The 14,720-nt window shown below is 34.1% G+C and overlaps 2 protein-coding genes across 2 annotated transcripts in view; one reads left to right on the top strand and one right to left on the bottom strand.

Annotated features, from left to right (window-relative positions):
* CHD1 (chromodomain helicase DNA binding protein 1) overlaps positions 1-14,720 on the top strand; it is a 56,667-nt gene that overhangs the window by 37,871 nt on the left and 4,076 nt on the right. Inside the window, exons 20-33 of the mRNA XM_075020777.1 lie at positions 482-630; positions 911-1,007; positions 1,093-1,188; positions 2,139-2,315; positions 2,518-2,678; positions 4,049-4,090; positions 4,845-4,975; positions 5,416-5,554; positions 6,299-6,449; positions 7,354-7,476; positions 7,794-7,931; positions 9,853-10,110; positions 10,534-10,674; positions 12,857-13,035. Coding sequence (XP_074876878.1) covers positions 482-630; positions 911-1,007; positions 1,093-1,188; positions 2,139-2,315; positions 2,518-2,678; positions 4,049-4,090; positions 4,845-4,975; positions 5,416-5,554; positions 6,299-6,449; positions 7,354-7,476; positions 7,794-7,931; positions 9,853-10,110; positions 10,534-10,674; positions 12,857-13,035 — 1,982 coding nt within the window. The remainder of the gene's footprint in view (positions 1-481; positions 631-910; positions 1,008-1,092; positions 1,189-2,138; positions 2,316-2,517; positions 2,679-4,048; positions 4,091-4,844; positions 4,976-5,415; positions 5,555-6,298; positions 6,450-7,353; positions 7,477-7,793; positions 7,932-9,852; positions 10,111-10,533; positions 10,675-12,856; positions 13,036-14,720) is intronic.
* RGMB (repulsive guidance molecule BMP co-receptor b) overlaps positions 13,095-14,720 on the bottom strand; it is a 54,846-nt gene continuing 53,220 nt past the window's right edge. Inside the window, exons 5-6 of the mRNA XM_075020785.1 lie at positions 14,190-14,269; positions 13,095-13,815 (exon numbers count right to left, since the gene is read on the bottom strand). Of these exons, the coding sequence (XP_074876886.1) occupies positions 13,784-13,815; positions 14,190-14,269 (112 nt within the window). The 3' untranslated portion in view covers positions 13,095-13,783. The remainder of the gene's footprint in view (positions 13,816-14,189; positions 14,270-14,720) is intronic.

Raw genomic sequence — 14,720 nt, 5'->3', positions numbered from 1 at the left:
GTGTATGTCTAAAAATGTTAGTAATGCTCATTTAACTTTCTTTTTTTAAAATCTCCCTATATGGAAAGATAATATGGCAGCTGTGGTATATGGATGGGAGAGGGAGAAGAGTTGTGGGCTTGCCTGTCCCCACATTGATTAGCATCATGTCATTCTAGAAAATAACTGCTACATCAGGCAAATTCCCCCTGCTTGTGTATTTTTTAGTTCTCTTCAGGTTTCTTTCTTGCAGAAGACATACAGTAATAATTGGACATAGGATAGTTTTGCCTGTGGCAATGCTTGTGCCAAATCACTGAAATTCAAAAAAGACAGGTCTAAGAGTTTATTTCTCTGGTTTCTTAAAACACTTATGTGAAGACTGTGGTAACATGATTGAACTAGTATTTCGTATTTGAAAACAGTCAATAAATTCAGAACATACGTAGTGAAGACTGAGATTTCTCCTTGTTGTTGCTTACTTTTTAAAAAATATTAATAGGTTAATATCTATCGGCTAGTCACAAAAGGATCAGTAGAAGAAGATATTCTTGAAAGAGCCAAGAAAAAGATGGTGTTAGATCATTTGGTAATTCAGAGAATGGACACTACAGGGAAAACCGTACTACATACAGGCTCTACTCCTTCAAGGTATATTTGTGTTTATTTCCATACCAGTTTACCCTTGAGTATATTTGACAGGTAAAAATGTAAGTTATCTCACTTAGTTAATGAAAGGCAAAATAAGATTAAGTAAGTAAAGATGCAAAGTATATTGTCTTTGTAGATTTTTATTTGCATATGACGTGTACTTTGTTTTTAAAATACAGGTTTTTATTTAGCAGTAAAAACCTTAATTGACTCATGATTATAGAGAACTTTTTCAAGTTACTAACATAAAATGTTTTTCCTGAAACATCCTTTATTTCAGCTCAACACCTTTTAATAAGGAGGAGTTATCAGCAATTTTGAAGTTTGGTGCTGAGGAACTTTTTAAAGAACCTGAAGGGGAAGAACAGGAGCCCCAGGTAAGTAGTGTTACTGAGCTAGATAGGTAAAACAACTGAAAATATGTATGAATTATTTTGTTGTAAAGAGAAAATTCTTTTTTAGGAAATGGATATAGATGAAATCTTGAAGAGGGCTGAAACTCGGGAAAATGAGCCAGGTCCACTAACTGTGGGAGATGAGTTGCTTTCACAGTTCAAGGTATTGCTCTGTTCCCTCTCTCCTGCCATAATTACACTTTCCATTATAAATGGTACTGTTTCTTTTGTGTAGCTATCTGCCTCTTCCTTCTTATGAAATAGATGCCTCAGTAAGTGAATTCTGTATCTCTTTCTAATAAAATGTCTTTTCACATGTACAGGATACCTACCGTCAGTAAAAACATTTAAAAATACATGATGTATTTTGCTAATAAAATAAGAGATATTTATGAATGTATTAATGATTAGAATTCTAGGTAGTTTGGTGTTTTATTTATTGCCTTTGTTAAGCAGCTGTGTATTGTTGAATGCAAAATACAAAGTTTGCATTTTTTAGTTAATGACTTCTAGAAACAGCTTTAACCCTGAAGTAAACTTGAATTCCAGGTATTTTAAGTGGTTTCAGTTAAACATATTATAATCTGGGTGCAAAAAAAAATGCAGAGCATGATTTATTTGTTTAGATCAGCTTATTATTAAATAGGTCTCTTGCTGATCGTTCATTTGCAACATACTTTGATTTCTACAGTGTATTAATGTTTGGTGAGTTTTATATTGCCATAGGTTCACATTAACTCAGGTATTCAAATGTTGTTAGCCCTATTTTGAAGGAAGTGGAACAACACTTATACAGCTATCAGGGAGGTGTTTCATTATGTAACTGTATTAGTCAGCTTTTTCTTTTAAAAGGTTCTCATCTTTTCTCATCTTATCCCATGCTGCATGGAGTCTGTCTGTTTCATAAGTTAATAAAAATACTTTCATTAGGGACAGTCTTCCATGAAGCATTTTGTATGTATAAATTTTATATATATTCTAAAAGAATAGCATATATGAAAATACATAAAAAATGTACTTTAGAACTTTGTTTTCCTAAAATATTAGTTGCTCAGTCTTTTTCAAAAAGTCGTGTATTGATTTGATGAAAATATGTATATTCTCATATACAAGGTGGCCAACTTTTCCAATATGGATGAAGATGATATTGAATTGGAACCAGAAAGAAATTCAAGAAATTGGGAAGAAATCATTCCAGAAGTCCAGCGGCGAAGAATAGAAGAGGAGGAAAGACAAAAAGAACTTGAAGAAATATACATGCTTCCAAGGATGAGAAACTGTGCAAAACAGGTGTCTCTTGGTTCTGACTGACTTGTACTTCTGTATTGCTATTGGTTTAGTTTCTTTGTTGGGGGTTGTTGTTGTTGGGTTTTGGTTTTTAAGTTGGTTTTTTTTTTTTCCTTTTCTGAACACGTATTTTTGACAGGCTAGGTAAAACTTTATTTATGGTTGTTAATCACGTAGCTTTGAACTACCTGTTCTGAAATTCCAGATCAGCTTTAATGGAAGTGAAGGGAGACGCAGTAGGAGCAGAAGATACTCTGGATCAGATAGTGACTCCATCTCAGAAAGAAAACGGCCTAAAAAACGTGGAAGACCACGAACTATTCCTCGAGAAAATATTAAAGGATTTAGTGATGCAGAGATCAGGCGGTAAGATATGGGGGGACATGCATATTTAAAGGGACAAGAAAATATTATGATTATTATGATTATTATGATTATTATGATTATTATTATTATTATTACAGAGCTTGCAAGTACAGAAGGCAGTCTTTTTCCTGAATTTCTTTGAAAATTCTTTTGTTCTAGGCATTTAATATTTTACCTTGCGTACTTTGTTGTGCTGACATAACGAACTGTCATGGCAAGAATTTGAACTCATTTTAATGAGGGATAAAGTTAGGTTTGAAAAATACTCTTGATTGTTTTAAATTGGTTAATTCCTGCAACCCATGAAGACAATGATTTTAAAAACCAGTTGTTACAATGGGTGAGCTTTTCTTTTAACTTACAAGTGAAATAATCTGTTTCCCATCATTTTATCTAAAAACTAGAGTGCTGAAAGAATATGTAAATCCTTTTGGTGACAGCTACAAAAATTTGAGTGGATTTTGTTTTCTTTTTAAACTTTTTGACACTGTAATTCAATTAATGTTGTATCATGGTTTTTTAAACTAAAAAAAAATGAAATCCTATTTGAATCTTGTACAGCAGGTCCCTTCACTATTTGGTGCTAAAATATTTTTTTTGTTAGAAGGAGGAGGAATTGTTGCGGTTTACCTTTTTGGGTTTGTGAAATACTACTTTTGCTTCTGAAATTGAAGTATGCATGTTTCTCTAAGAAGTTGTAAAGCTTTCAAAATATTTTTGGTTAGAGAAATAACTTTAAAGATCCTTTTTGCCTTTCCATTTCATCTAACAACACAGTGAATTGGTTCTTTTTTCAAGGCTATTCTTGTGCTTGCACTAGCAATTTGAGGCCTTGGTTGTTGAGAAATTTTTCTTTCTTTTTTCTTAGAATTATTTTTATTTATTTTTATTTCATTTCCTTCCTATCTTGGGTAACTCCAGTTTCTTTCCATTACCTACACATGGCTACAGAGAGTATCTTTCATGCCATATTTCCCAAAATGTCAAATCAGCTGCTGCAGATTGCTCCTTTTACTATATAAGGCATAACTTAATGCCTGAAATCTCTATTTACTGTAAATCCACATTAAACTCTTATGATTAGACACATCCAGCTGCTAAATCTTCTGTCTTGTGAAATTAATAAAGCAATTTCTAAAATAAATTGTACCTTCTATTGTTTTCTTTACATCAGTTCTTAAACCAGTAAAACTCTGACTTTGTGTTATCTGGATATACTAAGCTGCCCTACTCTCTCAACTTTTTTTTTTTTTTCCCCCCATTGTCCATATAGCATTATACTAAGATCAATTATTGTATTAATACAATTTTAAAACCAATTTAGTTAGTTAAGCATACATTTAAATGGCAAAATTATTTTCTGTTACTAGGTTTATCAAGAGTTACAAGAAATTTGGTGGCCCTCTTGAAAGGTAAACTTGTTTGATTATTATTTGTCTAGCAATTTAATCTTGTTTTCATAAAAATTAGAACAATATACAAGAAACCTTAGGCTGAAGAGAAAATACAGTGTTTAGTCTTTTGCCTTGAATATAACATGACTTTAGCATAATATCTTACCTTTCTTCATGTGTGGTATGTGCATGAACAGCCACACAACAGACGTCAATTTGCAGCACTGCTTACTCTCTTTATACTTCACCTGCTGTCTTGTTTAATCTTCATTGGCAATAATCATTCGGTTGTCTTGTTTGATAGCCTGTTGAAAGCCTATCAGTTTATCCACTGTGACTGTCAAAGTTAGTTTTGCCTTTTCCGTGTTGTCAGTTCTTATTTTTAAGCTTTCTTTATTATTCTGTATTTTAAGAAAAACTTCCCATCCTTATTTTCCTTAAATATCTATATATTTATATATACAGATATATGTATGAACATATATATATAAAATTATTCCTTTTTCTTTTTTTGAAGAAATGTACAGTAATTAACTCAACACTGTAGGGTTAGTGTCCTTTACAGTTCTTGTTGTATTGTCCTCTGATATCTGAACCACTTGCCCCCCCCCCCCCAACACCCCCTGCCCCTTGGATCAAAATTGCACACAGCATAGCAAATGAAGGTAACTGATAACTTACATGATCACTTCTCCAGCTTCAAAGTTTGAAGGAGTCATTCACAATCACTAAAGTTTCAGAGCTATACAAATATGTATTTGTTTTATTACAGGTTAGATGCTGTAGCTAGAGATGCTGAGCTAGTTGATAAATCAGAGACAGATCTTAGACGTTTGGGAGAGCTTGTACATAATGGATGCATTAAAGCTTTAAAGGACAATTCATCTGGACAAGAAAGAGCAGGTACAGTGTGTTCAGGGGGCTTGGGGAGCAATAAAAAAATGTCAAGAAGTCTGAATTACTCTTGCGCTGTGATCATAACAGAAAACAGTTTTGTCAGTTTTGTTGGGGGAAAATATAAACACTTTTATGTTGGCATGCTGGTTGATTTTAAAAAAGGGATATAGTAAGATGACTACTTTTTTTTTTTTTTTTTCCCCTTTGTGTACGAATTGTCATTGGAGAATGCAGTATGTTTTTGCTTGACTGTGGAATTTTAAAAGTAATGTGTTATTATCTGGAATACCTTTTGTTCTGGAGCTTAATTCAAGCATCTGGTTAAGAAAAGGTCATTTGATATAATTGAAAATTTGCTGCTATAGCATCAGTCTTCTTGTCTTTATGTTTTTCTGTATGATAATCATAAAGGCAAATATTTTAACAGCTTTGTCACTTATTTTAAGGAGGTAGACTTGGGAAAGTTAAAGGCCCAACATTCCGAATCTCAGGAGTGCAGGTGAATGCAAAGCTAGTCATCTCTCATGAAGAAGAGTTGGCACCATTGCACAAATCCATTCCTTCAGATCCAGAAGAAAGAAAAAGGTATTGGGTTTTGGTTTTGTGTGGTTTTTTGGTTTGGGGTTTTTTTTTAAGGTGGTAGTAGTAATGGAGATAATTTTTCAAGTTTCATTACTTTTTTTCAGACAATTTTGACTCAAAGCACACTGACAGCATTGTCCTTCTATTCCTGTAAGCAGTAACCTGCTCCACATCTGTTCTTCATTCTCTCCTCCCTTGCCATAGAAGCCAGTACCACCTCTGGCTTCTCAATTGTATTCACTGGGGACTGTGTTAAGTTACTAATAATAATCAGGACTGGAATTGAGGCTTGCTGAGGAGCTGCTGTATGTCATCGCTGTGTGAGGGCAATGCAGTGTCTGTGAAAGCACAACAGCAGTTGTTTCTACCCTCTGAACTTTCTCCCTTGCCACCCTGTGTATCACTATCCCTAAACCATCCACTTAGTTAGCAGTTACACTTGGATGATGACTTATGCTTTTATTCATGGTTAGCCAACTCTGTGATGCAGCTCATGGCCACAGACAGATATCTGTTCCTCATATTTTAGTCTTGATCAGCTTTAAAACACATTTCAGTGCTGATATCAGTAAATATTTTATGGAAATGTTATGAAAAGATAACAATAAATATTTGGATTAATTTTCTAAATATACCAGCATCTCAGCAGAGAAAATAAATCTAGATAGATCACTTTTAATATGTTCCCTTCCCCCTTGCTTCAGAAGTAAAAATCCCTTATTTGTCTTTCTAATTTAATTCTGCTAGATATGTCATCCCATGCCACACCAAGGCTGCTCATTTTGATATAGATTGGGGTAAGGAAGATGACTCCAATTTGTTAATAGGCATCTATGAATATGGTTATGGCAGCTGGGAAATGATAAAAATGGATCCTGATCTCAGTTTGACACAGAAGGTATGTCATCTACAACATTTCATCAAGGACTCTTCTTGTTTAGGTAATAATGCAACTAAGAACAGTTACTGAGAGAGCTTATTTTATGATGACTGAAATTTTAAGGTCTCTATTCGGCTGAAGTATGCCTTCTTGCAGTCAATTATGTTGCCATATTTCCATGTAATTGGACTTCTGTCATTTGAATTTTTCCTACTCTACATGTTCTGGTTTTGTCCATTTTGTGTCCTTAAACTTTTGGAAGGGAGGTTTTTCTAGAGATTTGATTTGGTTTCCCCATACCCACTTAATTACCAGGTTCTTCACCTGAAGCTGTCTTGTATTCACAACATGAGAATAGCTGTACTAGTGAGCAACAGGTATTGAGGGAAATACTGTGGTGAAGTAAACTTTGTGATAGTACCAACAACCTACAGCTTTGGGATTTGAGGGGCCAGGGTTGTGTCCAGATTAGTTTAGTAATGATTCCTATTCCTGCTGTCCATTATTTTGCCTGTTTTTTGAAACCACCCACTTATATTTTTGGCATCTGCAATACCCTATTCTGCATTTAGAAGATGAATGAGGCAGACACAGCAGTTCTGAGGATTACTGGTACAGGAGCTCAGAATTCTTAGATAAACTATCAGAGTGGAAATGGAAATCTGTGGCTGATTTCTTGAGTTTGTTTTAAATTTTGAGGCAATTTCCAAGACTCTGCATTGGCTGCGTGATTGGAGAGAAATGAAGACATTTAAGAAATTCTCCATTGCTTCAAGCATGCTGGCATATTTGCTATATATAGTTGAAGTGGATTGTTTTCTACCTTTTACACAGCTTTTTCTGTTCTGTGTGCTCCAGGCTAGCATCTTTCAAACTCGATAATACATACTCATAGCTGTGATACTACCATTATTCTCCTCAGATTTTGCCTGATGATCCAGATAAGAAACCCCAGGCAAAGCAGTTACAGACCCGTGCAGACTACCTCATTAAATTACTGAATAAAGACCTTGCAAGGAAGGAAGCACAAAGGCTTGCTGGTGCAGTAAGTAAAATTTGGCATTCATTAGTGAGATAAAACAATAAGCTTATGGGCATGTCAGCTGATCCTTTTCTTTTTCTTATTTAGTTCTGCTCTTTTTCTTAGTGTAGTATTACTCTGTATTGCTATTCATATTACATGAGCCTAACTACTGTTGCACTGTGCTCTGTCTCCAGTTCTGAGAAAAGTAGTGGTCATTAGTGGCAATAAATAAAATAAAATGAACCCTCTATTTGATGTAAAAACAAATTATTTTTTTTGCAACTGTGGTGCAAAGATGCTTGTCAGTTGACATATTAAAGAGGCCAATTTACCTTCAGGGCAATTCAAAGAGGAGGAAAACAAGAACTAAGAAGAATAAGGTGATAAAGGCTGCAAAAATAAAAGAAGAAATAAAAAGTGATTCTTCACCACAACCCTCAGAAAAATCTGATGAAGATGATGATGAGGATAGCAAGGTAAATATCTTTCATATGGTAAAGATGGCTATTCAGTTCTTCCTATTAGTATCAGTTTTTATTTTGTCTTCTGTTTGACTTAATAAAATCAAAGCACCTGAATGTCACCCTTTTCTCGTGGCCACTACAGTTGATGTGTACATCAGGACAAGCAGATGGAAGACTGTATGTATTTAATGATAAGCCAGTAACTGATGAATTATGAGTAGTTTTCCAAATGAAATTATAAAAAAATGTTGTGGTCTAATTACAAGTGGCATTGCTCAGTTTCAGCATTCTTTAAAGACATTAGCATTGTATCGGCTAGAAATGCAAGCCTAACGTAACACACAATTATAAGCCTAAAGTTTCTGTCTAATGTGTTCTAACTACTGATAGTGGTTTCTCGTGTGAAGTTTTTTATCCAGGCTCAGGAAAAAAATCAAGCTCAGTTAGAATGATCAGCATGAATAAATGGTATTTCAAGATTTGAATGTGGAAGTTCCTGTATATGTCATAGCTTTCATTATCCAAAAAGACTATTTAGCTGACTATTTAACCTTGTTGTGTTTTCTTACTTCTGATGTGTTGCTTTAGGCCTCTACTTTTGTTGGGTCTTTTTATGTTGAACATTTATCACACAGCAGAAACCATTAGAGATAAAAAGTTAGGTGAAGTTCAGGGTCATGTCACAGCTGATTTTATGACTTTGGAAGTAGTTGAAATAAATCAGTGCAAATCTGTATGTATCATTAAAATACTTCTTACTTGGTTTAAAATAAACTAAATTGAAGTGTCTTGCATAGCCATTTTAAACTATTACAAACCATTGTAATTGTCAACTCACTCTAGATGGAAAAAATACTTATGCGAATACATAGTTAAAACTGAGTCAGCCTTAGAAGAACTGTGATAGATCTATAAAAAATAGTTATTTTTAACTAAAGCATTCCTGAATGTATTCAAATGGTACTATGAGGAATAAAATGTAAAGGCAGAAAAAAAAAATTGAATGTAGACTGGCTTATGTTTATAAATCCAATAATTTGTCTGGAATGTAAGACTAAGAACTGTAAGTGGTGTCACAGCTCCCAGTAAATTAACATGGGCCACTGAATCCTAAAATTAAGGAAATTAACTGTTCAGACTACTTAAAAAATGAGTGTTAGACTTCATCTTACTCAAAACAGAAAACACTGCCAGTCAGTTGATTGACTTGTTATGTTTTGGGAAAGTGCCTAGAATGCTGTCCCCTTTCGTCTCCTATCATCCAAAGATTATAATAATTCTTGCACCTGTACGTAATACTTTTGTTACTTACTGTAGTATTTTTCTGTGTCTGGAAGGATTTGAGTTTCCATCTCAGACCTTGTGAGTATTATAAAGACAAATGGAGTGGTATTTTGTTCACCCTCAAATAATTACATGGGCTCCCATCAGACAATCCATAGCTAAGACTTTTTTTTTAAGCCTAGTAAAAGAACACCTCTGGAAAAGAGTAAGTTGGGAATCTGTTACCTTCTCCTGTGAGTGTTTAATATGGGATTGGTAAAAAGTTACAGACAGAGGTCTTCTAACATTCCCATCACTTGAGTGTCCTGACCAATCAGCGCAGTTTTGTGAGACCTACTTCCTTACAGTTCTTAGCTCTTCAGAGCCTAACTACCTTTTAGAGGGACAGAATTCTAAGTTAATTCTAAGTTAAATGGACATAATTTCTTACCCCCACTATCACTGCTAAATCAGTGCTTGCTCACATCGAGGAGGTGAGTGAGTAGTTCTCATCTTTCTTTACAACTGCATTCAGTTCCGTTTGATACATATTAAATCTATGTCCAAAAGGAAGAAAATGCACAGATAAAGTATGTTTTAATCAGATAGTTATGAAACTTGTATAGATAGGAACACAGTTTGATGTGACATATATGCTTGCATATTGCAGGATGAGATTGTTTCAATGAAACAGCCACATAAAAAAATTAAAGCAGAAAATGAAGAAAAGTCTGAGCCAGATACTGGTATAAAGAAGGAACCTGAAGAAAAAAGAGAGATAAAAGAAAAGGAAAATAAGAGGGATTTGAAAAGAGAGAAAAAAGAAAAAGAGGATAAGAAAGAATTAAAAGAAAAAGATACTAAAGAAAAGAGAGAAAACAAAGTGAAAGAATCCACACAGAAAGAAAAAGAAGTAAAGGAAGAGAAGGTAACTAGGGTTATTTATCTTATATAGCACTAGAAAAGGCCACTAGGTATACATCAGTGATTTTGAGATGAAAAGGTATTTTGGATCTGATCAGTTGTCATTTCCTTGAAGTCTTTTACAACATTTAAGTTTTATTTTTACTACCTGAAACCGTGAGGACAGGCATTTGAAATGGGAAATTACGTCTTCAATGATACATATCTTAGTTGGACTGAAAGTACAAGTATGTGCAAGAAATTTTTTTATTCCTTTTCCGTTTTCCTTTTCCATCCTACAGAGAAAGTAAATGGTACTGTCGCTGAATATTAGCATAGTTTTTATTCTTATTATTGAAGAGAATGCAGTAGTTAGGGGGATTGTCATATAGAATAATTCCAGAGCCAAAATAATGTTTATTTGAAAGTATTTATATCTTGTTCTTAGATAAATGAAATCAAATCTGAGAATAAAGAAAAAACTAAAAAAATTCCATTGCTGGATACCCCAGTTCATATTACTGCAACTAGTGAACCAGTTCCTATATCAGAAGAATCTGAAGAACTGGATCAGAAAACTTTTAGTGTGGTAAGTCCCTTTTTGTAAGTTAGTGTTTATGCTTGACAGTCTAAATGAGGGCAATATCTGATGTTCTTGATTCTGTTACTGAGCACAGTAACGCAAGTGGTCTTTTGCTAGTGAAGTCTCAAATCAGTGAGTGTTATTGACACTGTACTAAAGTAACTTTTGTCTTCATTCTAGCAGTTTTATTTTGTATTTACTGTATTTATGCAAGATAGTAGGAAAACTTACCCAGTGGTCTGTGTGCTGAATAGATTTAGAATACGGACTGTAAAGGTATATCCTCAAGAATAACTTGTGTATTCTGCTTTTTAAAGAGCAGATATGAATGAACTTCAATGTGGTTGTTGGAGTCTCTGGCTGCTTCTTACCTTATATGTCTTTCTTCTTTGTAAGATAGCATGAGAAATTAAGTTTCAGCACTTCCCTCTTGAAGTATTGCTGACTCTATAAATTAGTAGACACAGGAAGGAACAAATGCTAAAGCCCTTAGAAATACCTTGCTGGAGTAAGTGTCTCTGATACCAAAAGAATTTTGTTTAATCACTACTTCTGACTAAGAACAAAATCAATATTAGAGGAAAAAAGGTACATACACACAGTTTCTGTAAGGTTTTATAGGTTGGCTGGGGCCTCTGGAAAGGTAACAGTGAGTTACTTTGAGCAGCTCCTCTCTGCGGGTGTTTCATCATTCAGATTTCGACAGTTACTTGTTTCTGCCAGCCAGGTTTATTGGAGCTGTTGTGGGTGCTGGCTGTGACAGTGACTGGTCTATGTATGGTTTCATTCTAAACATCAAGTAACTCACCTGTGATTTCCAGGATGAGCCTTGAGTGATTCAGGTGGATATGTTTGCGTGGCTAAGTGACAGAAAATCACTTGATATCCATGTACAGTTATGTTTTTCTGGTCACTTCTGTATTTAAGCAGTACACTATGTAAGCTGTCTTTTAAAGGCTACTTTAAGTTGTGGCTAGTGCAATATGTAATGCAGCTCCTTAATTACTTAGTGGTATGATCTGGCAATGGAACAGTTTCCTTGATTTTTCTGAGCTGTCCCTAGATGCTTACATGGTAATGGTGATAATCCATTTCATACAATTCCAAACATTTGTTTAGTTTAAAAAAAAAAACAAACAATTTTTTGGTTTGGTTTTTGGTTTGGTTTTTTTTTTAATCTGCAGACTTCCTTTTGTTCTTACTGGGAGTAAATCTAGGTTGGGTCTGTGTATAGAAAAACTTTTTTTTGTCCAGGCTTTTTGTTCTGGAATGTACTTTCTATCATTATGACATAATCAGATGCGGTCTAATTGAATATTTAACTACACTTTCAAATGGAAATAACTACTGTGGGTTGTTCAGGCTTAACAAATTTGGCTCTTTGTGACAAGGAGAATATGCATTTCATCTGTTTACCCTGCCATTGTAGTTGGATGGTGTTCCTAAGCAAGTGTCTAATTTAAATCATGCTAACTAGTTTTATCTGGACTTATTATTAAAACATGTGATTCAGAGTGTGAAAATTCAAGAATGCACATATGACACATATCTGTGTTGCCATGACTGTCGTTACTAATACAGGCATGCCAAAACTAGCTTTACTGTAGATAGCGCACATTCTGCTAGTATCTCCATAGGAATGAGGTTTAAAAACTGCTAAGAGAAGCAACGTTGATCCTCTGCTGAATGCCGGGCTTAGCTGTTGCAGAAAGTATCTCAAATGTACTGAACCCTTTCATATTAATTTTGACATTGAGTTTATATAGCTTTCAAGGTGCTGAAAAGTGTAAGTCTTGTCCTATATGCTTGTGCTGAAAGTTATGATTGTAAAACCCAGTTGTAATGAATCCTTTTCCTCAGAAAATCCCTTATATTAAATTAGTGCTTCCTTATATCCTTGATACCTGTTATTTTATACAATTTAATGCTTTCATAGAGCAGTAAATTTCCAACTGGGTTTAAAATACAACTTTTTCCAAAGGAAGCCTGTGAAACATTTTTAAGAGATGTGAGCAAAACTTGTTTCATTTGGTTTGTAACAATACTGTCTTTGTCTCTCCCCCCATCACACACTCTCCCTTCATCGTGCCCCCTCCCTCCCTCTTGCCCCCCCTTGCCCCATCTCCCCCCTCCATTCTAGAATTCTTTTTTTCTTTTAATTAATACATTCCTTTTTTCCATTTTACAGTGCAAAGAAAGAATGAGGCCTGTCAAAGCAGCATTAAAACAGCTGGATCGACCAGAGAAGGGCCTTTCTGAAAGAGAGCAGCTGGAACATACTAGACAATGTCTAATCAAAATTGGGGATCACATTACTGAATGTCTAAAGGAGTACACAAATCCTGAACAAATTAAACAGTGGAGAAAGTAAGTTATTCTCCACATTTTTTCTTGAAAAAGGACAATCTGTAATCACTTCTATTAAGCAGGATAGTTTTAAATTATTTCTCTCGTTTCTTATTCTCCCTTTCTTATATCTTTCTGCTGTTTTAAATAGGAATCTATAAAAAGATGATTATAGATGGTTCTGACTTCTGGTGGATTGACTTTTTCGTACTGTATAGCAATGCATTTTCTCCAGTAGGTGGCGTCATCTCACGTCTTACAACTGAAAGTGAACACTAGATAACTTGTTACTTAGACTGTGTTTAGTGGAAAGGAATTCTTACCTTTAAGGATCTGTTTTTTTCAACTTTGAGGGTTGTTTTGTTTTTGTTTTTTTTAATTCCTGCTAAAAATAGGTAATTCTAAATTTCTGTTGAACTTTGTATGATTTTGAGTTGCAGAATTCTTTATTCTTTTTAAAATATACTCTAAAATTATACTACATATTACATAGTAATTATGACTTGATAAAAGTATTTATCATAACTTACTCAGATGTATTTAAAAAATGAAAGAAGAGTGCATTTTTGAGGTGACAATTTTAAAAAATTAAGAAAAAATGTTGGTTTGTAAACTTATATTTTAAGTTCTTAATGCAATTTGAGTTACTTTTATCAGAGTGCGTACTTTAATCTTTTATGGTTCAAAATACATCCTGCACTTCCATATACAAAAGCTTGTGTTTCATTTTCTTGAAGACTTATGTTCATGTAGAATGCTTCTGCTGTTTTTACTTGCTGTACTTCAAAATATTAAGGTGATCTGAGAAACAAAAACAAGATCCATATTTAATATTTTGGTAAATGTTATATTTCTTAAGCAGAAACTCATAATAGAACCACTATTCATAATAATGCTACAATATTATATGTATTTCAGCTATCTTTGATAAGAAGTGTAGTTAAGCTACTTCTATAAAGTTATACAGGTGTCATTACACACACTATTGACTAGTTGTCTACTTCTGCAAACCTCTAGACCTAAATAACAATGTTTAAATAATCACATTGAAGGAGCAGACTGTTGCTTCCTGAGCCTGCACACTTCAGATACTTCTGAACACTAGTATTCTGTACTCTTTTAAGCATTCCACCTGTAAATTTGACTAAAAGGATTCTATACTTCAGCTTGGTTACCTGTGATCATAGAAGCAAATGTTTTCTTCACGGTTTTGGCATCTTGACAGCAAAAGACTTGATTTGTTCTTCTTTCATTCCTTCAAGCACAGATTAGGCACAAATTTATTGCCATGCCACTTCCATCCTCTTTCACAGTTCTCATTTGGCTTCAAAGGCTTTGATCAGGCTTTGGAATTCAGTGGAAAAACTCTTACTGATATTTTCATGAAACAAGGCTTGTAGGTCAAATAGAATCATAGAATCGTTTAGGTTGGAAAAGACCTTTAAGATCATCGAGTCCAACCATCAGCCCACCACCATGCCCACTAAACCATGTCCTGAACTTAGACTCTTTGATTCAAACTAATATTTCTAGAGAACTGGCAGCAGGATAGATTATTTTTGCTTCTATTCCTACAGCACTCCATTTAAATAAAATTAAAAAAAAAAAAAAAGGAAATTTCTATATATTTCCTATTACTTTAGTTAATAGTACAGCTAATTGTCATTAAAAGTTATCAGTAGAAAATAATATTTAAAATGCATGTT

Source organism: Buteo buteo, chromosome Z, assembly GCF_964188355.1.
Source record: "Buteo buteo chromosome Z, bButBut1.hap1.1, whole genome shotgun sequence".
NCBI classification, from domain to species: domain Eukaryota; kingdom Metazoa; phylum Chordata; class Aves; order Accipitriformes; family Accipitridae; genus Buteo; species Buteo buteo.
This window is presented reverse-complemented; position numbering and strand designations above follow the sequence as displayed.